Source organism: Scyliorhinus torazame, chromosome 1 (assembly GCF_047496885.1).
Source record: "Scyliorhinus torazame isolate Kashiwa2021f chromosome 1, sScyTor2.1, whole genome shotgun sequence".
NCBI classification, from domain to species: Eukaryota; Metazoa; Chordata; class Chondrichthyes; order Carcharhiniformes; family Scyliorhinidae; genus Scyliorhinus; species Scyliorhinus torazame.
The window spans coordinates 147740545-147767824 of record NC_092707.1 but is presented as its reverse complement, the minus strand read 5'-3'; the positions used below and the strand labels follow the sequence as shown (position 1 = coordinate 147767824).

The 27280-nt window shown below is 44.9% G+C and overlaps 1 protein-coding gene across 6 annotated transcripts in view; it reads right to left on the bottom strand.

Annotated features, from left to right (window-relative positions):
- The window catches only part of LOC140414552 (AT-rich interactive domain-containing protein 1A-like), a 251459-nt gene extending 225219 nt beyond the window's left edge, over positions 1 to 26240 (bottom strand). For all 6 annotated transcript variants that reach the window (XM_072500985.1, XM_072500986.1, XM_072500988.1 and 3 more), the window contains exon 1: positions 24875 to 26240. In XM_072500985.1, the coding sequence (XP_072357086.1) occupies positions 24875 to 25879 (1005 nt within the window). In that variant the 5' untranslated portion in view covers positions 25880 to 26240. The remainder of the gene's footprint in view (positions 1 to 24874) is intronic.
- Between the last annotated feature and the right edge of the window lie 1040 nt (positions 26241 to 27280).

Below are 27280 nucleotides of genomic sequence, written 5' to 3'. Positions count from 1 at the left end.
TGTCCAAAATTGCCCTTGGTGTTGGGTGGGGTTACTGGGTTATGGGGATAGGGTGGAGGTGGTGACCTTGGGGAGGGTGCTCTTTCCAAGAGCCGGTGTAGACTCAATGGGCCGAATGGCCTCCTTCTGCACTGTAAATTCTATGATGATAATCTGATGGGAGATAATAAGGATAGTGTAGCTCCGATTTAAAAAGACATCGGGGGGGGGAATGATGAAAAATTTCAAATGTTTTCACTGTAATAAACTACGCCATGTAAAGTCACAGTGTTGGTGGTTGAAGAAAAGCACTGGGACGGCTGATGTGGTAAAACAGGATAAGACCGTGGGGTTTGTGAAAGTGGTAAAGGAAAGCCCAAGTGAAGTGAAGGAGGTACAAATGATTGTACAGCCTGATCAAGAGGTGATTGATAAGAAGGTGCCAGATCTCTTTAAAGAATTTACTTGTGTGGAAGCTTCCGGGTGCGGCGATGACCAGCTAGGTTGCACGTTTCGGCAGCTCCCGGTGGAACGGACTTTTGGGCTCTTGATAGGAGCCCCAACGGCAATTTTAACGGCAAAAAACACTGTGCTGTAATCCAGAAGGGAATCCCCCCTGGACACGGATGGAAAAAAGAGAGGAAAGTGGCCGGATTGCGGTGGATCCTCTAGAGCAGCGGCCAGGAAGGCAGGCGCAAAGCAAGATGGCGTCGGAAGGAGGCAGTTTAATATGGGGCCCTGACCAACAAGAGTTCCTGCGGCGTTGCGTGGAAGAACTCAAAAAGGAGATGAAGAAGGAGCTGTTGGCCCCGATATTACAAGCGATTGAGGGGCTAAAGGAGGAGAAAAGACCCAGGAACAGGAGCTTCGGGTCGTGAAGGCAAAGGCTGCTGAGAATGAGGACAACATACAGGGCCTGGTGGTGAAAACGGAGATGCACGAGGCACAACGCAAAAGGTGTGTGGAAAGGCTGGAGGTGCTGGAGAATAATGCGAGGAGGAAGAATTTAAGGATTCTTGGTCTTCCCGAAGGTGTAGAAGGGGCGGACGTCGGGGCATATGTGAGCACGATGCTGCACTCATTAATGGGATCGGAGGCCCCGACGGGTCCGCTGGAGGTGGAGGGAGCCTATCGAGTTATGGCGCGAAGACCGAGGGCTGGAGAAATTCCTCGAGCCATAGTGGTGAGATTTCTCCGATATAAGGACAGAGAGAAGATCCTCAGATGGGCAAAGAAAACTCGGAGCAGTAGGTGGGAGAACGCGGTGATCCGCGTTTATCAAGATTGGAGTGCGGAGGTGGCAAGCTTTAATCGGGCCAAGGCGGTGCTGCACAAACGGAAGATTAAATTTGGAATGCTGCAACCGGCAAGACTGTGGGTCACACATCAAGGGAAACACCACTACTTCGAAACGGCAGATGAGGCGTGGACATTTATTGTCGAGGAGAAATTGGAGTGAGCGGGCCATAAAAAGAACGTTTGGGACAAAGTGGGGGGGGTGAATATGTGGGATGAAGGGGGAGAAAAGAGGGAAGAGATGACTTTCCAAGTTGTTAATCCTGCGACCCTGTAACTTTTCTCTCTTCCCCATGTCATGGGGGAGGGAGGATGAGGAGCTGAGGGCGCCGGCCATTGGGGGCGGGGCCAAAAGGGAAGCACGGGCTTTGTTCCCGCGCTATGGTCATCACGGCGGGAACAGGGAAGCAGGAAGGAAGGGGCCTCGCACAGTGTGAGCCGAGGTCGGCCAGAGCGCTGACTTCTGGGAGCAATATGGGGGGTGCAATTACGCTAGTTTGGGATCTTTGGGGGGGTAACTGGGTTGCTGCTGCTGGGGAGAAGGGGGAGCTGGTATGGGGGGGGGGGGGGGGGGCGCGCTTGGGGGAGATACGGCTACGTGGGAACCGGGTGAGGAGCTGGACTGAAAAAGGAGATGGCTAGTCGTCAAGGGTGGGGGGTAAAGAGCCCCCCAACCCGGTTGATCACGTGGAATGTGAGAGGGCTGAACGGGCCGATTAAGAGGGCACAGGTACTCGCACACCTAAAGAAACTTAAGGCAGATGTGGTTATGCTTCAGGAGACGCATCTGAAGCTGATAGACCAGGTCAGACTACGCAAAGGATGGGTGGGGCAGGTGTTTCATTCGGGGCTAGACGCAAAAAACAGGGGGGTGGCCATACTAGTGGGGAAGCGGGTAATGTTTGAGGCAAAGACTATAGTGGCGGATAGTGGGGGCAGATACGTGATGGTGAGTGGCAAATTGCAAGGGGAGGCGGTGGTATTAGTGAACGTATATGCCCCGAACTGGGATGATGCCAATTTTATGAGGCATATGTTAGGACGAATCCCGGACCTAGAAGTTGGTAATGGGTGGAGACTTTAATACGGTGCTGGACCCAGGGATGTCTTGATGAGAAAATTGAGACCTTTACATATGCAGGCGGATGAAAAGTGGGCAGAAGTTCAGCAAGTAGTATTGCCGGTAGGGTATACAAAGGAGGTGTTGCGAGTTGCACATGAGGTACCAGTGGGAGGTCATTTGGGAATAAGGAAAACTCAAGCTAAAATCCAGAAACATTTTTATTGGCCTGGATTACATAAAGATGTAGTTAAATTTTGTCAATCATGTCATACATGTCAAGTGATAGGGAAAGCTCAAGCAGTGATAAAACTAGAACCCTTAATACCCATTTGAGCATTTGAGGAACCTTTTACAAGGGTCCTAATTGATTGCATAGGACCGCTTCCTAAAACAAAAAGTGGGAATCAATATCTTTTGACTATAATGGATGTGTCTACTAGGTTTCCAGAGGCCATTCCAGTACATAATATTACAGCTAAAAAGATTGTGGAGGAATTACTTAAATTCTTTACCAGACATGGACTACCCACAGAAATACAATCGGATTAAGGATCAAATTTTACCTCAAGGTTATTCAAAGAAGTTATGGATAGCTTTGGAATAAAACAATTTATATCAACTGCGCACCATCCAGAATCGCAGGGAGCGTTAGAAAGGTGGCATCAGACATTAAAGACAATGTTGAGGGCTCATTGTCAAGATGATCCAGAGGATTGGGATAAAGGAATTCCATTCGTACTGTTTGCAATTAGGGATGCACCTAATGAGTCAACCAAATTTAGACCTTTTGAACTAATTTTTGGTCATGAGGTAAGAGGACCACTTAAATTGATTAAGGAAAAATTGGCGAGTCAGAAATCAGAAATTACATTATTGGATTACATGTCAAATTTTAGGGAACGATTAAATAAAGCAGGTAAATTGGCTAGACAACATTTGAAAGTTGCACAAAATGTGATGAAACGGGTAGCAGACAAGAAATCCAAAGTTCGTAGTTTTTCCTGTGGAGATGAAGTTTTAGTGAAAATGAATGAAATGAATGAAAATTGCTTATTGTCACAAGTAGGCTTCAAATTAAGTTACTGTGAAAAGCCCCTAGTCGCCACATTCCGGCGCCTGTTCAGGGAGGCTGTTACCAGTGGTAGGTGAGCCTTTAAAAGCAAGGTTTTGTGGACCTTATCAGATTGAAAGGAAATTAAGTGAGGTGAATTATGTGGTAAAAACACCAGATAGAAGGAAAACTCACCGAGTGTGTCATGTGAATATGCTTAAAAGGTATTTTGAAAGGGAAGGAGAGAAAAAGGAGACGGTATTAATGATTCTAACTCATGTGACGAACAAAATCCAGATGACTGTGAATTTGACATACCTCAAATTAAATTGGAAAACGAGGATGTTCTTCAAAATTGGGATATATTGTTGAGTTACCTTCCAGAGGAAAAACAGATTGACCTGAGTTATTGATATCACGTGGGCAAGTTTCTGGAGATAAATTGGGAAGTACTAAAATGGCTATACATGATGTAGATGTGGGAAATGCAGTTGCAATGAAACAACATCCATACAGACTTAACCCTTTAAAATTGGCGCAGGTTAACAAAGAGGTTGAGAGTATGCTTAAAAATGGCATAATTTACATGGATTGCAGCCAATGGAGCTCACCCATAGTGATGGTACCAAAACCAGACGGTACACAACGGTTGTGTGTGGACTAATGCAGTTACAAGAACGGACTCTTATCCTATCCCACGTTTGGAGGATTGCATTGAGAAAGTGGGACAATCAGCTTTTATTTCCAAACTGGATTTACTTATAGGTTACTGGCAGGTACCTTTATCCGAAAGGGCGAAGAAGATTTCAGCTTTCATGACTCCAGATGGTATATACCAATTAAGTTACGCCATTTGGCATGAAAAACGCACCAGCCACATTTCAACGGTTAACTAACAAAGTTGTTTCAGGGTCACCAAATTGTGCGGTATACATCGACGATCTGGTGATTTTCAGCCAGACATGGACAGAACATTTAAAACATCTGATGGAGTTATTCCATCGACTTCAGGAGGCGCGTTTGGTGATACACCTGGCCAAAAGTGAATTTGGAAACGCCCAAGTCACTTTCCTTGGCCATACAATCGGACAGGGTCGAATGAACACACGGGATGTCAAACCAACAGTTATTGAGGAGTTTTCAATACCCTCAAGACGAAGGGAAATAATGCGATTTCTTGGCATGAGTGGGTTTGATCGAACATTTGTGCAAAGTTTTTGTAGCGTGGTTGCTCCACTGATGGACTTGCTGAAGAAACGTCGAAAATTTAAATGGACAGCAGAGTTTCAACAGGCATTTGACTGCCTGAAAGCTGTGATAACCAATGCTCCTGTGTTGGAGTATTGCAAGGGATTCTGTGATCAGATTGAACTAAAGTATCCGACTTTAAAGAGAAATGCCGAGGCGTAGAGAAATGGATGGATCGGGCAGACTTTCTTGTTCAAAGAGACTGTCAATCAGGAAGGATTTCAGTTGGAGGAAGAAGGAACAAAAATGGACTATATTATTGTACCTGTTTGCGGGAGTTGTTTTTTTTTTTAAACAAAAAAAGTATATTTACTGTGTGCATTTCTTAAAGGATAGTGAAACGGTTAAAATGAAACCATCTTGAAGTTGATGGGGGTTTTTTTCTTGGGTGGAGGTGTCATGTGAGAGTACCTTTAAGAAATGGGTGTTTATAAATGGGTGTGTATATAAATATCTGTAGTGAGAGTACCTTTAAGACCTGGGTGTTTACTACCGCAGTGATGTCAGAGAGTGGGTGGAGCTGGGCTGTGTCAGCTTTTTACTTTCGTTTTAGGCTGTTTGCTGCAGGATGTGTTTTAGTTTCGTTTTCAGTGTTGGAGCTGAAGCGAGACAGAGCAGGTGTACTGTTGATCTCTCTGCCATGAAAAGACTACCTCTTGATCATTTGGAGAATTCAGAATTATAAGTGTTCTCAGTAGTGAATGTAAACCTAATGAGCTTCTGTTAAAAGGTTTTTAAGTCGTATAGATGTTAAAAGGAAAGCTTAAAGGATTACTTAGTGTTGTTTTCTTTGGGGGTTGTATTTGAATTGATGGTTGCTAAGATGTTCACTGTATGTTTTAAAAAGGTTAACTTGAGTTCATAGAATAAACATTGTTTTGCTTTAAAAAATACTTTTCCATTTCTGCTGTACCATACCTGTAGAGTGGGCAGTGTGCTCCCCATACCATAATCTAGTAAAAGTTGTGGATCAGGTGAACTCCATGATACACTTTGGGGTTCTCTGAATCCTGGCCCATAACAATATCAAAACACTAATGCTCATCAGAATAGCTTTGAGGCACATAACATCCAGGAAGCATTTTCATGATGGCAGCTACTACTCGAGAAGAAACAAAGCAACACATTACAAGCATAGCAATACAAGTACCATTAATTCACTTTTTTTTTCAAATTCCCTAGAACTTTAGTCAGTGATTTAAGTTTAAACTTACACAGAATCAGGGTGCAACTGATTTATACTGCACTTTCATAGAATTCCTACAATGCAGAAGGCCATTAAGCCCATCGGGTCTGCACCAACCTTCTGAAAGAGCACCATACCCAAGCTCACTCCCCTTCCCTATCCCCACAACCCCACCTAACCTGCACATGTTGGGACACTAAGGAGCAATTTAGCATGGCCAATTCACCTAACCTGCACATCTTTGGACTGCGGGAGGAAACCGGAGCACCCAGAGGAAACTCGTGCAGACATGGGAAGAAGTTGCAAACTCCACAGTCACCCGAAGACTGGAATTAAACCTAGGAACCTGGCGGTGTGAGGCAGCAGTTCTAGCCACTTTTAACGTAATAAATATCCCACAGCGCTTTACATGTGCATTATAAAGCAAAATGATTGAACACGAAGCCATATACGGTGATGAGACGTGAAGAGTCCAAAAGCATGGTCAAAGATGTACGTTTCAGGGAGCATTTTAAAGGGAGGAAGGAGAGTAGAGAGTTGAAGTTTGGAGAGGGAATTCTAAAGCTTGAGGTAGTTAAAGGAATAACCTCCAAAGGCGGTCCAATTACAGTCAGGGATACTCAAAGTGAATATTAGATCAGCACAGATACCTTGGAAAGCTGCTGGGCTGGAGAAGATTACAAACTACAATGAAGGAGTTGCTTGACCAGGAGCCAATGTCAGCGAACACTTTGGTCATAGGTGAATGGGACTTGGTGTGAGTGAAGACACTGGAAGCAGAGTTTATGAATTACCTCAAATTTGTAGAGGGTAGAAGATGGGAGGCCAGCCAGGAGTCTAGATGAGCTAGGGCGGGGACAAAATTGGGCAGTGTTACAAAGGTGGAAATAGGCCATCTTAGTGATGGTGTAGATGTGTAATTGGAAGTTAATCATGGAGTGAAATGTAGCACCAAAGTTTGCAGGTCTGATTTAACCTGACTCCTTGTTGTTTGAGATCCGACCCACTACTGTCGTGTCATCAGCAAACTTGTAGGAGTTGGAGCCGAGTTTTGCCACACAGACATGGGTGTATAGGGAGTATAGTAGGGGGCTAAGTACGCAGCCTTGCGGGGTCCCGGTATGGAGGACTATCGCGGGAAGTGTCGTTATTTATCCTTACTGATTGCGGCCTGTGGGTCAGGAAGTCGAGGATCCAGTTGCAGAGGGAGGAGCCGAGTCCTAGATTTTGGAGTTTGGATAGGAGCTTGACTGGGATTATGGCATTGAAGGCGGAGCTGTAGTCAATGAACAGGAGTCTGATTATTGACAGCTTCAAATTCCTAGCTGCAAACGTCACCAACGATCTGTCCTGGTCACCCATGCCGGCGCCACGACCAAGAAAGCACAACGTACTTCCTCAGGAAACAAAGGAAATTTGGCATATCCACAATGACTCTTATCAATTTCTATAAATGTACCATAGAAAGCATCCTATTCGGTCTGTAACACAGCCTGGTATGGCAACTGCTCGGCCAAAGACCACAAGAAACTACAGAGAGCCATGATCACAGCCCAGTTTATCACACTAGCCCGCCTCCCATCCATTGACTCGGTCTACAACTCCCGTTGCCTTGGGAAAGCGGGCAGCATAATCAAAGACTCCTCCCACCCGGGTTATTCTCTCTTCCAAACTCTTCCATCAGACAGAAGATACAAAAGTTTGAGAACACGCACCAATAGATTCAAAAACAGTTTCTTCCCCGCTGTTACCAGACTCCTGAATGATCCTCTTAGGGTCTGAACTGATTTATGGACTGAACTAATCTTTCAACACATCTTCTCTACAGGTGTAGTGCTAAGGACCGTATACTTCACCCGCTGCCTATGTTTATGTATTTTCATTATGTACTATGTTTTCATTTATGGAATGATTTGCCTGGACTGTACACAGAACAATACTTATCACTGTACCTCGGTATATGTGACAATAAATTTATATCGAAATACAGCTTTGGCCAGAGTGCAATATTTTTGGCTGCACACAAATGAGGACAGAAGCAAGCAGAATTGGGCTCGTCTGCGATTTCTGTCCTGTCCTCCCTATACTCTTCACTGAATTACCACTAGCCAAATGAGGACACATCTTTTCCCAGAGGTGAAGTAAGACACTCATATGAGCATGCAAATTATTCTTGTCCAGATTTTACATGCATGATACTGATTCCCACCCCATCATTCATTGACTAAAACGTTACACTTATACCAAAGTTGAGAGAATTAAATTCTCTCGGCACAAAAGACACCAGATATAAAGACCTTGGAACAATTTTAACTGAGGCCTGAACGGGCACTACATGCTTTGCCTCAGCACCCCAGGGCTGCATGAAAATGAAGGCTCCACTGGTATGACTGTTTTGAGGAATACCTCAATTTGTAGATAACACATTGCTACTGCGGTCAACCTGTGTTCCGTAATATTTCTTGTTTTGGTGCTCAACATGTTGAAGGTTGAACTGTGTCGAAAGCTGCAGCAGGCTGCACAAGAGGCTGATTTGCCATTGTACTGATAAGAACAAAGATATAGGGAATTATACAGCAACCAACTACAAAGCAATTCCGATCTCAACACAAATTATCAAACAAAACAGCATAGCTATTAACAATAAAAAAGTGTTTTCATTGGGTTAATACATCTCACTTTTGTATTGTTAAGTGTGTGACGTACTGTTGCATGCTTAGTGGCGGACTTGTGGTTGCTGACCAGGAAAATTACAAGCAGTCCCAGAGTTACTCGACCAGTTACTCATCCAAATATTAGATGACCAACCCAGTCCCCAGGACTGGGTAGTCACTGCAGAAAATGACTCATTGGCGACATGTGAATACGAATGTGGCCAAAAATAATACTGAGCAGAGTCCTCTCATGGTAGGAATTCCAAATCTTTTATTATTTGTCATGGGCACCAGCCAGCCAAGACTACAAAAAGGTATAGCCACCATTTCTACATTTCAGGTACTTCCTCGTCGCACCATTTTCAAAGATGTAGTACAGTTCATAATGGCTAGTCAAAATAATTACAAGTACACAGAACTCTCAAATCCAATGGGATGGACAAAGGGGGCATGAGCAAGTTAGGGCGCAACAGAACTGTGGTTCTGGTTCTGGACTAGCAACCCCAAGAGATCGAGAGTTTAAATCACATCACTGCAAGTTGTGACACAGAATTCAGAAGCTGGCTGCTTTATGGGCTGACACAAAAGTCACCAAAGAATCATACAGAAGGCCAACTGACCATCATATCTGTGTAGGTTCTTTGAAAGTTCCATCCGATAGTCCCAATCCCCTGTTCGAAGTATTATTCAGTCCCCTTTTGAAAGTTATTATTGAATTTGCTTCAAGCACCACTTTAAGTAATGCTACATGAAAAACTTCTCAAATCACTGGATTTTTTCCTAAAACTTTCAACCTGTGTCCTATGGTTGCCTATCAGTGGAACAGTGGCAGCACGGTGGCATAGTGGGTTTAGCCCTGTTGCCTCACGGCACTGAGGTTCCAGGTTAGATCCCGGCTCTGGGTCACAGTCCGTGTGGAGTTTGCACATTCTTCCCGTGTTTGCGTGGGTTTCACCCCCACAACCTAAAGAAGTGCAGGGTAGGAGGACCATGCTAAATTGCCCCTTATTGGAAAAACAAAATTAATTGGATACACTAAATTTTTTATTTTTTTATTTTTTTTTAAATCAGTGGAAACAGTTTCTCCTAATCAACTTTGTCAAAACCCCTCAATTTTAAATACCCCTTTAACCTTCTCTCCTCCAAGGAGAACCACCCTAGTTTCTTTACTCTCAACTAACTGAAGTCCCTCCTGACACCCTTCTTAAAATGTGCTGTCCCAAATGGACACAGTACTGTGACGGAGACCTAATTTTTGTTAAATGAAATAATACAACTGACTGACTAATATCCTTCAGACCCCTCGCTGGTCTGGTCAACAAACAATTCCAATCATACACTATGTATCTAACTTACAATAGACTTGCGGTGGCGCAGGAAGGATAAACAATACCCCACTCATCTCATCCACACCTCAAGACCAATTAATAACAAACGGCATAATTTTGCTATCGACTTTAGGAGGGGGGAAACTCCCTTCTTAGCTGGCTAGTTCAAGGACCTGGAGCAGCAATAATCACTCCAATAAAAACATAGTATGGTTAGTACAGCATACTGGATCTTGGGCTTTGTAAATTAAGGCACAAAGTACAAAAGCAAGGAGGTTATGATGAACCTTTATAAAACACTGGTTCAGTTTCAAGTGGAGTAATATGTCCAACTCTTGGCAGTGCACTTTAGGAAGGATGTAAAGGAATTGCAGAGGGTACAGAAAAAATGTACGTTTTTAGGGGTAAGCAACTTCAGTCAGAGACGTTGGGAAAACTGGACTTTTCCCCTTGGAAGAGATGATTGGCAGAAGATTTGATAGAGCTATTGAATATCATGAGTGGTCTGGAGATAGTAGCGAAACTGGTGAAAGATCAACAGCCAGGGGACAAAGATTTAAGACGAATAGCAAAAGAACCCAAGGTGACACGAGGAAAAACATTTTTATGCAGCGAATCATTAGAATCTGGAAAGCACCCACCTGAGATTGGTGGGTGTCAATTTCAAGCTTGGTTTTCTCAAGGGAACTGGATAATTATCTGAACAGAAAAGATTTGCAAGGTTACGGGGGAAAGGAGTCAGTGGGACAAGCCGGGTTACTCTTCCAGGGCACCTGCACAGACAGGACAGGGTAAATAGCCTTCTTCTGTGCGGTGGCCATTTTATGGTTCTTTAGGAGTACAAGCCTAGTAAAAATATAAACTCGCCAAGACCGTCAACAAGGCCTCCTATACTTGATTACTGTCAAGTGAAACCCGTCCACAAGCGCTGGTGTGTTTAATCACATCAGTAGATTACAGGATCCCGTTCAGCCATGAAAACACACCAGGTTCAGTAAAGAACTTAAATGAAAGCATAATTAGATGCCAAGAATTACAACTGAAATTCTGTGACCCAACTTGCCCATAAAAATAAATTCTTACGGAGAATTTTAAAGGGGAAAAAGGTGACATGCAGAAGCACTTGTCATATTATATCCCCCTATTCACTCACCATACTTTTTCACAATATTCTTTATCAATTCTTTCAAAAGAACTTATAGACTCTATTCCAATAACGCAATATATGTTTATTCTCCCATCTGGAGAGACATTATGAATGACATAGGCTTGGGTATACAAGGCATACTTTCAAAGTTTGGAGATGTCAAGAAACGGAAATGCAATGAACAGTGGGGAAGAAACTTAAGGAAAACAGACAGACTGGTGGAAAGAGCGGGCACATGGCAAATTAAATTTAAATGCCGAGATTAATGCAGAGAAATGTGAAGTGATGCACGTAGAATAATGATGCATTATAAACAAGTAGTACAATTTTAAAGAGGGTGCAGGAACAGAAAGACCCGACAATGCATGTGGAGAAACCTTTGAAAGTGACAGGACAAGTTTGGGATGGCTGTTCATAAAGTACAAGGCTTTATAAATACAGTATAAAAGCAAGAAAGTAACGCTAAACCTTTATAATAATAATAATTGCTTATTGTCACAAGTAGGCTTCAAAGAAGTTACTGTGAAAAGCCCCTAGTCGCCACATTCCGGCACCTGTTCGGGGAGGCCGGTACGGGAATTGAATCCACGCTGCTGGACGTGTTCTGCATTACAAGCCAGCTGTCTAGCCCACTGTGCTAAACCATCCCCAAACACTTGTTACCCCTCAGCTTTAGCACTGCATCCAATTCTGAGCACTAGACTTTAGGATGGATGTCAAGGCCTTGGACAGAGATATATTAAAATAGTGCTCAAGCAGGGGGGATTTCAGTTATGTGGAGAGACGGAAAATGAGACAGCTCTCAGAGCAAAAATATATGAGAAGATTCAATCAAGCTGATCATAATATAGAAGGGACCATAACCACAGATAAGGGCATAAGTGCAAGACAATTGGCAAAAGAGAGGTTAGGAGAATTCTTTCCTGTGCAGCAAGTTATAATGACCTGGAATGTATGGCTTACAAGTATGGTGGAAGCAAATAATTTTCAACGGGGAATTGGATACATATTTCAAAAAAAAATCTGCAGGGCTGGGGAAAAAGAGCCTTGAGTGGGAAGAATTCAATAGTTATTTCAAAGAACCAGACCAATTATCAATCTAAGATCAAACAGCAATCTTTGCTTCTTTACTGTTCTGTTGTGCATCTAAATACAAAGCCCAAGGATTCCATTGTCTTTTATGACCTCACCTACTTCTGCTTCTCCCTTTAATGACCTGATACCTGCACATTCACCAACCTGTGTACATCATTGCACCAGAAATCTTGCCATTTAAGGTATATTCTTCCCTCTATTCTTCAAAAAAGTACTACTTCAGTTTGCCACATTTCAATGCAGTTGACAACACTGATGGCTACAGATCTTGTAAAGCAAATCATTTTTATACGAGGTGCAGAAGCAGTTTAATATGGAACGGGTCAATATTTAATGGCAATAGCAACACCTCCATTTACAAAGAGTTTTCTATACATCAAGATAACCAGATCGGAATGGACTGGCAGAGACTAGTGAAGTCACAAGGTGGAGCCCTGTACACAAGCTCACACGCCACACTGCTTCACGCAGTGATGTCCAGTCAGCAATGCCCTCACGTTCACATCAACCTGGAGCTACGGCCACATTCACTCTGCCCAAGTTTACACCTAAGCTAACCTTTGAGACAGTCAATGGTACCCTACTTTCCACAGTTCCTTTTCTGATGCGACTGCTAACACAGCAGCCCCACTGAAAGTAAAAGCTGCATAATGGTTCCAAACATTAATTGCATTTTCTTTTTAAACAATATTATACACCAGTATATAATGAATCCAAGTTTACTTGAATAACTTTCGTTCATCTCTTGTTACTGATTATGAACAGACCACCTCAGCAAATACCCGACCTCAGAAAAGCAGAATAAGATTGCCACAATTTTTTGAATCACGCCATGCCTGCAAAGTTGGAATCACACCTGGCTTCACATGTAGATGGAAAATCGTTCCAATTTGTCTACGGCATCTAACCCCTTCAATTAAATTCCAGCTTATAACTCAGGCTCAACTATTCACTTACCTATAAACTACTAAAGCCCATCAAGCAGAATCTGGTCTAGACCTCCTCAAGTAGATTCTGTCCGATAGTACGTTACTTTATAAGAGAGATGCAACCCGATGTAAAAAATATTTTTGAAAATTATGATTGAACTCGAACGTCATTATACTTAATGCAAATGAGGTCTAGATGAGAATAAACTCAGCTAATGGGTCCAAATCTAGTTAGCAGGGTGAGATGGTGTTACTGTCTGCTAGCAAAACAGGTCCTGCATGAAATGAGTTTGCAATTTCAATTCGTACCTTGGTAGACACGTTCTAAAAATGCTTGCATTTTGACAATCTCACTCAGCAGTCACAGAATGGCTGTGTGCAAAATGGAGAAGTATTACACCAGTTCAGTACGAGTGAGGCACATTGTTAGGGCACTGTTGAGGGAGTTCTGTTCTCGACAGTGCATATATAGTACTAACACAAGAAGTCAGAAATGGAAAGTGCTTCATTGCCCAAATCCCACACTCTGATAAGCAAGAATTCACTCTCCATCCTCAGTGACTCATCTGGAGTGACAAACATTCAAACATTTACAGTGCTACTGGGAGACAAACCAGTGAGTTAATAAATCTGGAATACAAAGCGAGTCTTCGTAATAATGATCATGAAGCCATTAATTCTCGTAAAACCCATCGGGTTCACTAATGTATCTTCCGTGAAGGAACTCTGCCGTCCTCACCGGTCTAGCCTACATGTGACTCCACAGCAACGTAGTTGAATCTCAACTGTCCTCTGAAATGGACTAGCAAGCCACTCAATTCAAAGGTCTTGCCAGTGACATCCATATCTCATGAAAGAGTAAAAGAAAACAATTTTATTGAGTGGGGCATGGTTCATAAATGTCCCTCTTTACCAAGATTAACAGAATAGAAGTCACACGTCAGCTATACAAACCTGGTCCACACCTGGAGTACTAGGAGCAGTTCTGGACGTCACACCTTATATCGGATATATTATTCTGGGAGGTGCTGGAGCATTGGTTTACTTGAAAGATACCGGACCTCTAAGGGTTAAATTACGAGAAGAAATTATTCAAACTGAAGAAATTATCCAAACTAAGGGCTTTATTCCCATAAACGCTGAAGGCTAGGAGTGAGTTGATCAAAGTTTTCAAAATATTACAGCAAACAGATATGGTAAATAGAGAGGACTTGAAGATTTTGAGAATGGTTTCAAGGGATGAGGAACTTCATTTATGTAGAGAACTTAGAGATGCTGGGGTTGTTCTCCTTCGAAAGAGAAGGCTGAAAGGTGATGTGATAGATAGTCAACCCCCATACTCTGTCTGGACAGAGCAGATGGAGAGAACTTGTTCCCGCTGGCAAGTCAAAAACCAGAGGACACTGATTTAAGGTGATTAGTGACATGAGACTTTTTTTTTTTTAAAACAGCGAGTGGTTAAGATCTAGAATGCAGTGCCTGAGAGTTGTGTGGAAGCAGATTCAACCATGGCTTTCAAAAAGGAATTGGATAAGCACCCGAAGGATCTACAGGACTACAGGAAAGGGGCAGATGAGTGGGATTAACCAAATTACTCTTGCAGGGAGCCAGCACAAACCTGACAGGCTAAATGGCTGTGCTGAGTAACCAATCTATGATTCTATGACTTGCTGTGTAATAGCCAACACCTCATTGCATTCCGACGAAAAACAGCAAGGGAATATATCTAATTTTCTGGGTAGTTACAAGTACTGCAAGCGCAGAATAGAACCACTCTGCTCAAGATGAGTTGCATTCAGGGGTGGCACTTTGGCACAGTGGTTAGCATTGCTGCCCATGGCGCTGAGGACTCGGGTTCGAACGCGGCCTACTGTCTGTGTGCCGTTTACACAGTCTCCCCATGACTGCGTGGGTTTCACCCCCACAACCCAAAGATGTGCAGGTTAGGTGGATTGGCTATGCTAAATTGCCCCTTAATTGGAAAACAAATAATTGGGTACTATAAATTTATTTTTAAAAAGTGGGTTGCATTCTTACATAGTTCTGAATCACTGCGCACAGGGACAATCGATGAAATAATGGAAATCATTCCAAAGTCCCATTCCTGTTAATTGCTGTTGGAGGTTCTTGGCCACAAACAGGACCCTGGTTTGTGGATTTTTCACAGAAGAGGATAAAACGAAAATGATCTCCCCAAAGTGGTTGATTCTTAAATGCCCTCAGGGATGGGCTACAAATGCCGGCTCAGCCAGCGACACTCACATCCTATGAATGAATAAAGAAAAAACACTAACAAAACTTTCCTAGTATCTTAAAAACTTGCATTTATACAGATCTTTTAATGTGGCAAAACACCCATGGTGCTCTATAGGAACATTGCCATACAAAAACATGTCATCAGGCCACATATTTGAACAGAAAGAGGTTTGTTTTGAGGAGATTCTTTAAGGAGAGCTAGAGCGAGCGAGCTTGGGGTTCAGGTAACTGAAGGCATATTCACCAATGGCATAGTGATTAACAATGGACAAAAAGCCAGAATTCAAGTGCAAATGTCTTAAAGGGTTATGGGGTTGAACATGGTTTGAAATAGGATGGGGGCACAGCCATCGTAGATTTGAAAACCAGGCTGAGAATTTTAAAACTGAGGTATTGCCAGGCTATAAGGCAATGTAAATCAGCCAGAAATGGATGAAGGGCAAACAGATTGCTAGTCAGAATACAGGCAACAAAATTTTGGATGAGAAAGCTCATAGAAGGTAGCCCGGTTGACAAGGATTGCAGCAGATGAACTGAGGCAGCGAAGGGTTCGAGTCCAAGTAATAATATTACAATTCGACTTAATACAGTTTCCATGAACCAGCAACTCTAATTATGCTGTAATGTTCAGCTTAAATTGAAAACCTTGTCCAACAGTTACATCTGCACTAAAGAGCAGGGGTAAAAATCATTTAACTTGTTTAGCCACCGCAGATAAAATTATTTCCCCCTCCACCTTCCAGGTCAGCTACTTTTAAAGTCAGCAAATCAGGGGGATGAGAGCTCTGGTAGCTGCCGCCTGCAGAAGAAAGAGTTTGTAAATGCTCAAAGCACACAACTTCACTCACAGGAGCAGCGTCGTTTCTCAGGACCTCAACATTCAGTCTTCAGTGCAAATTTCAGAAGGACACTAAGCCACTCAATGTCAAAACTGAGAACAAACATTACAGCTTCAGACTCTTACTGGTGAGAAGGTGTCTTGATGCAAATTCAGGAACTCTCAGACCCAACATCCTCTCAGAATTAACAACTACATGCTGACAGAGCATGCAATTCACTTTCTAACCATACCTGTGCAAACCTTAGCCTCCAGCCACACAGAACAGTTGAAAATCCGCTGATCCATAGCCATACAGATTATAGTGAAGTTTGAATTAAAGGGAACTTCTGAATCAACAGTATCTGTACTACACTGACAATTATGCTATTTTTCAGGTGAGACATTAATCCAAAGTCCCTCTCTGCACTCTCTGATCTATGCACAATAACCTACGGTGCGATTTTAAAGAGGCACAGAGGAGTGAGCCCTAGCCAATATCTATTTTTTAAATCAACATTTGAAAAACAGATTATCTGGTAATTAAATCACTGTTTGTGAGCACTACATTTCCTATGATACAACAATGGCTACCGTTCAACTGTACCCCATTGTCTGTAAAGTGCTTTGGGACATTGAGGTGGTCAAAGTATCTACCTAAATCCAAGTCTTTTTCCAAGAGTTTTTGGTTGTTTTTTTAATCCCCAGCAACTTTCTCACCCCACCATCCTGTGCAATATAGGAGGATAGGAGTAGTAATCTCCTCCAGTGCCAGCCAGGCAAGTAGCCATTTACTTATGCATGCCAAGTGTTGGCACGCAATCCAACTGCATACACAAATGGTAGGGTATTGACACCTAGGGAATTCAGGGGTCGAAGGCATATGATCTTGTCCTTACCAACATACACATGCATTTACAGTTATCTTATTAATTCAAGCCAATATTATGCAAAACTAAATTATAGGATAGCATTTTTCCTTCAAGCAAATCAAAATATTGAACTGAGAGCCGATTGTAATAATAATCTTTATTGTCACAAGTAGGCTTACATTTAACACAGCAATAGGGGCACACAGTGGTTAGCACTGCTGCCTACGGCGCTGAAGACCCGGGTTCGATCCCAGGTCACCGTCCATGTGGAGTTTGCACTTTCTCCCTATGTCTGCGTGGGTTTCACCCCCACAACCCAAAGAGGTGCAGGTTAGGTGGATTGGCCACGCTAAATTGCCCCTTAATTGGAAAGAAAGAATTGGGCGCTCTAAATTTTTTTTCTCTTAAAACACTGCAAATGAAGTTACTATGACAAGCCCCGAATCGCCACATTCCAGCGCCTGTTTGGGTACACTGAGGGAGAATTCAGAATGTCCAAATTACCTAACAGCACGTCTTTCGGGACTTGAGGAAACCGGAGCACCCAGAGGCAACCCACGCAGACACAGGGAGAACGTCCAAGCCGGGAATCGAACCTGGGACCCTGGCGCTGTGAAGCAACAGTGCTAATCACTGTGCTGAAGCAACAGTGCTAATCACTGTGCTACTGTTCCGCCCATTATAGATACAATTTCCAGCAGAAAGAACTTGGGATCAACTACTCCTGGCCGCCTGCACTTTACAAGCTCAACAATAATGGCAAAGCATCTTGCTCTAGGAGCGGGTAGGGGAGAGGCTAACAGCCGCAGCCAGTCACTCCTACCATAGGTCAGCAACCATTAACACACATCAACCAGGTACCTACATTAATAGCCACTTAGATGAGATACCCAGGAAACAGCAGTACAACACCCAAGGGCTCTGCATTTTCACGAGAGAAATCTCAGGGAACAATACCAAAGATCATTCTCATCCTCTAAAGGAGATAAGAGTAAAATAAAAAGACCATGAGAACAGAACCACAAATACCATCCATCATGTCCATTCCTTGACTTCCACTCTCCTCTACTAGTCTCTCTTCAAGTAATGCACCCTCTAATCTGAAATACTTAAAATTGTTCTCACTGATGGATACACAGGAAAATTGCATTATTACAAGCTGCCCTGCGCCTCACCACCAACTGGTCCAAACACCTGAGTGGGCCCCAAGTGTAAATTTCAGTCAGCAATGTAACATGAATTTAGGATTGCAGGATATGAAACAATAAATCCATGCCCAGTCTGCCAAGCTTTACCTGGCACTGATGCGGATATCTGCAGCAGTGAAACTGTCTGTTTTAAAGATTAGAGGGAAATGCCCACATTTTTCTTTCCATGGATTCTGTTATGTGCTTGATATGAAGACTTGCAAGGTGAAAACATTGAAACCAATATTCTATTTCCGCTGCAAACTGCTCATACTGCCAACACTAAAAGATCCTGACATTTCCATTGTGGACTTGTACACCAATGAGGCAACAAGCTCTTTCCGAGTATTTGGTGTAGGAGTGAAATAGGCAAGCCTGCAAGTGGAAGCACAAAAGGACCACCTAGTTCTGTAGGTCACAATGCCAGAGTTCATAGACTGTACAGGAGCAGGGTCTGCAATTAATAGAAACCCATCAAGTTCAGGACATTTGGTATGTATTCCATCACCCAGTCAACAATTGAAATGCTTGCCAACAGAAAACCAACAGAAATAAGAAATAGGAGAAGGGTCCAGTTTAAGTTATCACCAGGGACCAAATCACTAGATTTATAAAATACTGAAGTTTCAGTACCCATGTGTTGAAACAAGAGTTGATAAATACCACTGCAACTTAAACAGGTGGCACGGTAGCACAATGGTTAGCACTGTTGCTTCACAGCACCAGGGTCCCAGGTTCGATTCCTGGCTTGGGTCACTGTCCTCTGGGTGCTCCGGTTTCCTCCCACAAGTCCCGAAAGACGGTTTCTTCCCACAAGTCCCGAAAGACATGATGTTAGGTAATTTGGACATTCTGAATTTTCCCTCGGTGTACCCGAACAGGCGCCGCAATGTGGCGACTAAGGGCTTTTCACAGTAACTTCATTGCAATGTTAATGTAAGCCTACTTGTGGGCATTAATGATTTTTTTTTTAAACTCATGGGATTAGGTCAGTTCAACACTATATAAACTAATTTCAAATTCCAGGTCCTAAGCTTTCAACACAAAATTATCTTGAGTGGAGTGTAAAACAGCAAATCTATTGCTGAAATTCTTCCCAAGTCATTCATTTCAAAATAATCTGTTTAGGACTCAAAATTAATGCAGGCTCCAAAACACCTATTCTTCAGGATCTCAATAGTTTTTAATGAACCCCTTCGTAGGGCACTCCCAAGTTTATTGTCTAATGTTTGCCCGCCAATGATAATTTGATTTATAGGTCAAAATAATTTTCCTAAGGCGGCACGATAGCAGTGGTTAGCACAGTTGCATCACAGCTCCAGGGTCCCAGATTCAATTGCCGGTTTGGACCACTGTGTGCGGACGTCTGCACGTTCGCCCCATGTCTGCTTGGGTTTCCTCCGGGTGCTCCGGTTTCCTCCCACAGCCCAAAGATGTGCAGGTTAGGTCGATTTGGTCGATGTTGGGTAGGGTTACTGGGTTATGGGGATAGGGTGGAGGTGTTGACCTTGGGTAGGGTGCTCTTTCCAAGAGCCGGTGCAGACTCGATGGGCCGAATGGCCTCCTTCTGCACTGTAAATTCTATGAAAAAAAAATTCTATGATTGACAATGAATTGCCCTTAGTGCCCCCCAAAAAAATGATTTCCTATTTCAGGCCCAGAAAACAATTTGGGGTGGAAACTTAATCAAAGAATATAAGCCTAAGCAAGTCAATGGCAAGATTCACTTCCAGTGCTCAAGTTATAATTTTTGTTATAATCTTTGAATCTGTCTATATACATGTTTCTGGAGCATACCGCTTCATTCACCTGAGGAAGGAGCAGCGCTCCAAAAGCTAGTGACATCGAAACAAACCTGTTGGACTTTAACCTGGTGTTGCAAGACTTCTTACTGTGCTCACCCCAGTCCAACGCCGGCATCTCCACATCAAGTTATAATTGCAGGTGAAGGGCAGCACGTTGGCGCAAGTGGTTAGCACAGTTGCCCCACGCCGCCAAAGTCCCAGGTTCGATCCCGTCTCTGGGTCACTGTCCGTGTGGAGTTTGCACATTCTCCCAGCATTTGCGTGGGCCTCACCCCCACAACCCAAAAGATGTGCAGGGTAGGTGGATTGCCCCTTAATTGGAAAAAAATAATTGTAACTCTAAAAAAAAAAATTTTTAATAATTGCACGAGAGTACAGTAGTGAAATCCAGAGTTTAACTCCCCCTCTCCAAACTGTGAAATGAAATCCAAAACATCTGGTTAACTGTGTGCATTAAAATGAGCAAATTGTTGCAAAACGTCAACATGGTCATACATGTGCTTCAGCAAAGGGTAACTACCATCCCTTCCCAGCCTGGCCTACACTTAAATGGTCTCTGAAGTGAGCTAGAAAGCTACTCAGTTACAAATATTACAACAAGAAAATGGGTTATGCAGCCCAGCCAGCATGTGATGGTGCGTATCCTCTTCATGAGCAGCATCCTGATCCCATATGCTCATTCTGTTCACACATCCCTTCATTCTCCTTTCCTTCAATCACCAATCTAACCTACTCTTAAGCATTGCCATGATGTCGCAATTACCAATGCTGAACATGTCACACCCGCACAATCCTCCTTGTGAAGAAGTTGTTCCTATTCAACACTCTAGAATCCTAACCACTGGACACAGTTTGCTTCCATCTACTCGATCCATCACTCAATTTTAAACCTCTGCTTCAAAACTTTCCCTTTCTAACAAAAAACATCCCAATTTTTCAATCTTTCTTCATATTTATATTTCCTCACACCAGGCAGAATCCTGGTGAATCAGTGCTGAATCCAGTAATGCCTCAACAATCCTCCTGGAGTGTGGAGCTGAAAGTTGCACACGGTTGCTCCAAGTGTGGTCTTACAAAGATTCTCCCTCACAACTTAACTTTCATATTCCAGGGCAGCACGGTGACACTGGTTCCATCCCGGCCTTGGGTCACTGTCCATGTGAAGTTTGCATATTTTCCCTGTACCTGCATGGATCTCACCCACACAATCCAAAAGTTGTGCAACGTAGGTGGATTGGACACGGTAAATTGCCCCTTAATGGGAAAACAAATAATTGGACACTCTAAATTTATTTTTAAAACTTTTATGTCCCATACCTATTGCCACAAAACCCAGAGTTACATTATGTTGACTACTCCCAAATCTCCTGTGCAATCAGGAACCCAGAAAGTCCCAGGTTCCATCTATTTTCTGCACTGAGTAACAATTATTTTTTTCCCAATTGAAAGGCAATTTAGCATGACCAATCCACCTAACCTCACATCTTTGGGTTTGGGGGGGGGGGGGGGGGGGGGGACCCACACAGACACGGGGAGAATATGCAAACACCACATGGACAGTGACTATGGGATGGGATTGAACCCGGGTCCTTGGTCCAGTGAAGCAGCAGTGCTAACCACAGCAGAACCATGCCGCCCTTCCAAATTGAAGTATGTAAATCCCAAACAACATTCTCTTTAAAATATTAACATTTCCCACTGTGGGTGTAATATTTTGTCAGGTACAAAAATTAATTGTAGAATTTCAAAATGTTAGCTTAGCAGTATGGTTTGCAATGAATTCCCAGCACTGACAATAGGACCAACATTTTATCAAAATTACATTTGATTTGCCAATGAAGCAGCCTTCCGCTTCGTAACATTGAAATAAGAACAAAATTCACCCTCAGCTGTCATACAAAGGCGAGACAAAAATAACCTTAACTTTCTGATAAAAGCAAATTACTGTGGATGCTGGAATCTGAAACCAGACAAAAGGCTGGAAAATCTCAGCAAGTCTGGCAGCATCTGTAGTGAGAGAAAAGAGCTAATGTTTAGAAGCCACATGGCCCTTTGCCAAAGCTATAAGACAGAGAACGTGGGAAATATTTATACTGTGGAGTGAGAATGACCCTCATCTTTCACTCTCACTCCACAGTATAAATATTCCACACTTTCTCTGCCTTATAGCTTTGACAAAGGGTCATCTGGACTCAAAACATTAGCTCTTTTCTCTCCCTACAGATGCTGCCAGACCTGCTGAGATTTTCCAGCATTTTCTCTTTGGTTTCTTAACTTTCTGATGGTCCCCAATAACCCAGTGTTGGCTAACTCCTCCTGGAAGCACGGGTTCAACTACTGGAGTATTATCGATATCACAATTTATGTTGCATAAACATAACAGATGAGGCATTTGGTATGATCCCAATTCTAACTTTAAGCCTGGACCCGAATGTGACCCCAGTTCTAATATACAGTATTGAACATAGCTATGTTTCTGGCAGACTGAATCTGACACAAGCTCTGATATACCATGTATAGCACTGGATGCGACTGTGATACAAAGCTCAGCGAAACATCGCATCTACATTAACACTTGAATCTTCAAATCTTATATAACTAAAAGGTTGATTTCTGTGCATCAGTCTCAGCACAACGAAACTTTACAAACTAATACATGGCCAATTCAAATGCAATCACAGCTTCTGTGTATTAGAACGCACAAATGAATTTGTGCATGGGATCACATACAAAACGAGGCGGAAGGTAATAAAAACTTCTGCACCTTAAACAGTGGCTCCAAGTCTTCCAAATTAAACAGCAAGCCTCCTCCCCAGCCAGCAACAGGCACCATAAACGTGACTCAGAATTCCAAACAAGGTTCTATAACAAAGACTTCTACAATTTTTCTTAAATTAATACTTTTTTTTTTCCAACTAAGGGGCAATTTAGCATGGCCAAACCACCAACCCAACATATGGAGTTGTGGGGGGTGAGACCTACGCAGAGATGGGGAGAATTTGCGAACTCCACACGGAGAGTAACCTAGGGCCAGGATCAAACCCGGTTCCTCAGCGCCGTGAGGCACCAGTGCTAACCACTGCGCCACATGCCGCCTTTAAAATCAGAATTTAATTTACATAGGGCAGCACGGTGGTGCAGAGGTTAGCATTGCTGCCTCACGCCACTGAGATCCCAGGTTCGATCACGGCTCTGGCCCACTGTCCGTGTGGAGTTTGCACATTCTCCCCGTGTTTGCGTGGGTTTCACCCCCATAACCCAAAGACATGCAGGCTAGGTGGATTGGCCTTGCTCAATTGTCCCTTCATTGGGAAAAAAATGAATTGGCTACTTTAAATTTATTTTTTTAAATAATCTAATTTACAGAACAGTTTGCAGCATCATTAAAAGCAGGAGTTTAAAGCCTTTAAAGAAGCCAATTTAATTTCATAAACAGATTCTGAAGATGCAACTTCACTGAAATGTGAGATTGTTATTATGACCTACCCTAACCAAGAGCTGAGCTCTGCATCAATTTGTACATCTACAAACCCTTATTTATAATACACACACAGCACTCAAGAGAAATAGGTAACCAGGCAGAATGCTTTACTACTGATCATCCGAAGCCTAGGCTGATTTGAGCCATCAGGTAAATGATTTGCTATCTAATGTATTGAATATGCCTTGCAAAAGGGTTGTGTTTTCTTGTGGGATACATTTTATGGAATTCCAGCCCAAGGTCAGTGCTAAGATTGCAGAACCCCCATAAGCTCCCTGCCATCACACAATGGGGCTGTGCACACTGACTCGGCCAGTATTGTTTGTGGTGCTGTCCCTGTGCAGTCAGCTGCTCAGCATTTCAAGGTCAGGAGCTGTTTCCACAGCATCTCTTGCCCACCCGAAGCTAAGCATCTGAAACAATGGCCATTACCTGTATTTATTTATCCCCCTCCCTTGCACACACTGGTGTAACGTGAACCATATTCCAGTTTATGAGCTAATCAGGTTGTTTTGCCATTACATCAGAGGCAATTATAAATGGCCAGAAGCAGCAGCTGAGGAGCCAATCAGATTACAGATAGCATGTCACCCTAAGACCAACTGTCTCCTGGCTTTGACAGAAGGATTTTACCTCCATAATTCAAATCCCAAACCCGTGCAATCTACACTTACTCAAATCACCAGCCTGTGCATTAGTTCCGGCTAGTACTGGCAAAGTGAGCCAGCTCAAGGTTGCACACAAGGCAGTGGAGAAGAGAAAAACAACATGGGGTGTGGATGGGGGGCAGGGAAACAAACAAGGTGAGAAAGGCAGCGGAGGTGCATCACACAAGTGTTAAAACAATCAGACAAATTACTGAACACATAATAAATAAAAAGTGGGGAAACTCACTGGGATCAGAATCCTAAAACAAAGAGTGCAGTCAGTCCCTCAGCTCCAGAATATGCAGCAAAACCCCACCGCTCAAACAGCCTGTTTTGCTCCACTGAACTCACCCAATCCTTTATAGATATTTCTCTTTTTCCTTTTCTGCAAGGAGATACACTTTTAAATGAAAACCTGAAATGCTGAGGACAAGGGGGCTGGAGAATGAAAGGGGGCAAGGGAGGAGTGGGGGAGGGGAGGAGTGGGAGGGGGAAGGGAAAGTAAGGAGGGGGAAGGGAAGAGGGGAGTGAGGGGGAAGGGAGAGAGGGCGATGGGGGGGATCAAAGGGGAAGGGAGAGAGGGGGAAGGGAGGAGAAGAGCTGTTCCTGCTGGGGTTCGGGCCTCACTTTACATAATTTATACCGAGAGCTGCTGCTCCGCTCGCACAAAGCCGGCCATTTTAGAGCGGATTCTTTGTATTGAGAGAGAAGCATAAGCACGGCCCGGTGCCCCCTCCCCCAATACATACACAACACCAACCATTAACAAACACCAACTACCACTTTCCGCCCCTGGTTACACTAGTTAACTAGTAGTTAGTATGTTTTTTTACCTGAGTCCTGGGTAAGGGCTGTCCGCTGCTGCCGGGGCTGATGGGCGGATGGTGACTCCTTTGTTGAGCTGCTGCCCAGCCCGGGCTGGGATACTGAGCTCCCAGCTCGCCTCCCTTGGTCAACTCCTGGCTGCTATTGTAGTCCTGGTGGGCCTGGTTATAGTTAGTGAAGGCCCGGGCCCCGCTCGGCGAGGTGAGCAGCTGGTTGAGGGTCGGGGTGCTGGAGGCCGTCTGCGGCTGTTGATGTTGTTGGAGAGCGGGGCCCGGCGTCGACTGTTGCTGCTGCCCACTGAAGCGCTGGAAAGTAGAGACCATACCAGAGGCCGGGGCTTTAGGCCCAACCGCCCCGGCCCGCGGCGAGTTGAGACCGTAGCCTTGGTTGATGTAGCCGCTGCGGCCCGCCGGATAAGTCGTGTAGTTGTTGTAGTGGCCGGCGAAGGCCTCGTGAGAGTTGGGCTGGAAGGAGTCGAGGCCGCCGGGTTGTAGCGCTGCCCCCATGCCGGGGCTTTGTTGTCCGCCATGTTGGTGGAACGGGCCCCGGTAATGGTTGTAACCGTAACCGGTGGGCGGCACGGCGCCCGGGCCGGGACTGGGCCCCAGGTTCGCGTTGGCCATGGGCCCGGTGCTGCCGCCGCCGCTGTTGCTGGAATGGTCGAATCTCTGGTCGCCGCTCAGAAGGGCCAAGCTGGCGGCAGTGGCCCGGCCGGGTTCTGGCTCCCCGGATCCCGCTCCTCCGTTACTCTGTTCCGAAGAGGAGGCCCCGTCCGGCTCGCCGTGTGGCTGGTGGCCGCTGTCCTCGTCACTGTGCTCTCCCGGCCCCGCACTCAGCCGGTGGTTGCTAAAGGTCTCCCTAGTAGTGACGCCGGGCTCCGAACCGTTGCCCGGCAAGTGATGCTCCTGCTCGGTAGTGGGGCCCGGCCCAGTCCCCGGTTTCAACGCCGCCAACTCGCCGGCCTTGGCCTGGCTCATGTCGGTGTCTCTGAGGGCGCTGACCGGAGCGGCCATCGCTGCCCGCCGCCCCGCGCGATCCCCCCGCCTTGCCTCGTCTCGCTCGCTCTCGGTGTGTCGCTCCCTCCCGACTCAGCTCGGCCCGGCGGCCCCGACCCCCCCGCTCCCGGCCGCTCGGCTTGTTCGCTGTCCCCGCCCGGCCGCTCGGCTCGCTGACTCTCGGCTCCCTGGCTTGTCTTGGGCGGTGGCGCTCAGACGGCCGCACTGCCTGTGCCGTTGTCGGTGGCGCTGCCGCTCCGCATGGCTGGGTGTGGGTGAGCACGGCAGCCCGAGCCCGTCTAACGGAGCCTCGGGCCCAGCGCAACACGCGGTCTGACAGAACTACTAGCCATGTTGTGTGGGGGGCGGCAGCAAAACCCGGAGCGGAGCGGGAGGGGGAGGGGAGCGGAGCCCGGCATGGGGGAGGGGCCAGGGTGGAGTTTCATCTGTCAATCAGGCTGGGGGTACCCTATCCCAACCCCAGTACCCACTCCCTTGACATTGTCCCCAACACTGAGCACCACTCCACCCATAGACCCCCTCCAAGACCGAACCCTTCTCCACCAACACTGACACCCCAACACTGACCTACTCCAGTGCTACTGACTCTCCCCCCAACATTGAGTCCTTCTCCCCAACACTGAGTCCTACTTTATTGGTACTGACCCCCCAACACCACGTCCCACTATCCTCTCCACGAAGAACCGCTCCTCTCTCTGACTTGAAACTCCACTATTCTCACACACCAAGCCCTACTCCCTCCCATCCCAAAACAAATTCCACCCCCCTTCTCCTGACACACCTCCTCCCCCAAAACAGAGACTGACACTCTCCTCTCTGCCACTTACCTTCCTACATGGAGCGCCATTTTCCCTCACTCTCAAACCCCTTGCCCAACAAAGGGTCCCACTACCCTGATACTGAGATTTCCTTTCTGAATGTGGTTTCACTTCCTCCCCTTGACAGCAAGATCCTGTCCCCAGCATGAACCCTGGTCTCCCATTCCAGATACCTAAACCCACATGGAGCCCTACTCTTCTCCCTGCCTGATACTGAAAACCCTTTCCCCAATACTAATCCCTGCTGTCCCTACCCCCCAAAGCAGGCCTTGCCTTTCCCTCATCTGACACAGTGCCCTGTTCTCCCTTTCCCCCAACTCTGAGTCACATTCACCCACCCCCAAATACAAGTCCTCCCTTACCCAAATATCTTTTTTTAAAGTTAGAGTACCCAATTATTTTTTTTCCAATTAAGGGGCAATTTAGCGTGGCCAATCCACCTAACCTGCACATCTTTGGGGTGTGGGGGTGAAACCCATGCAGACACCGGGAGAATGTGCAAACTCCACATGGACAGTGGCCCACAGCTTGAACCTGGGTCCTCAGTGTCGTAGGCAGCAGTGCTAACCAATGTGTCATG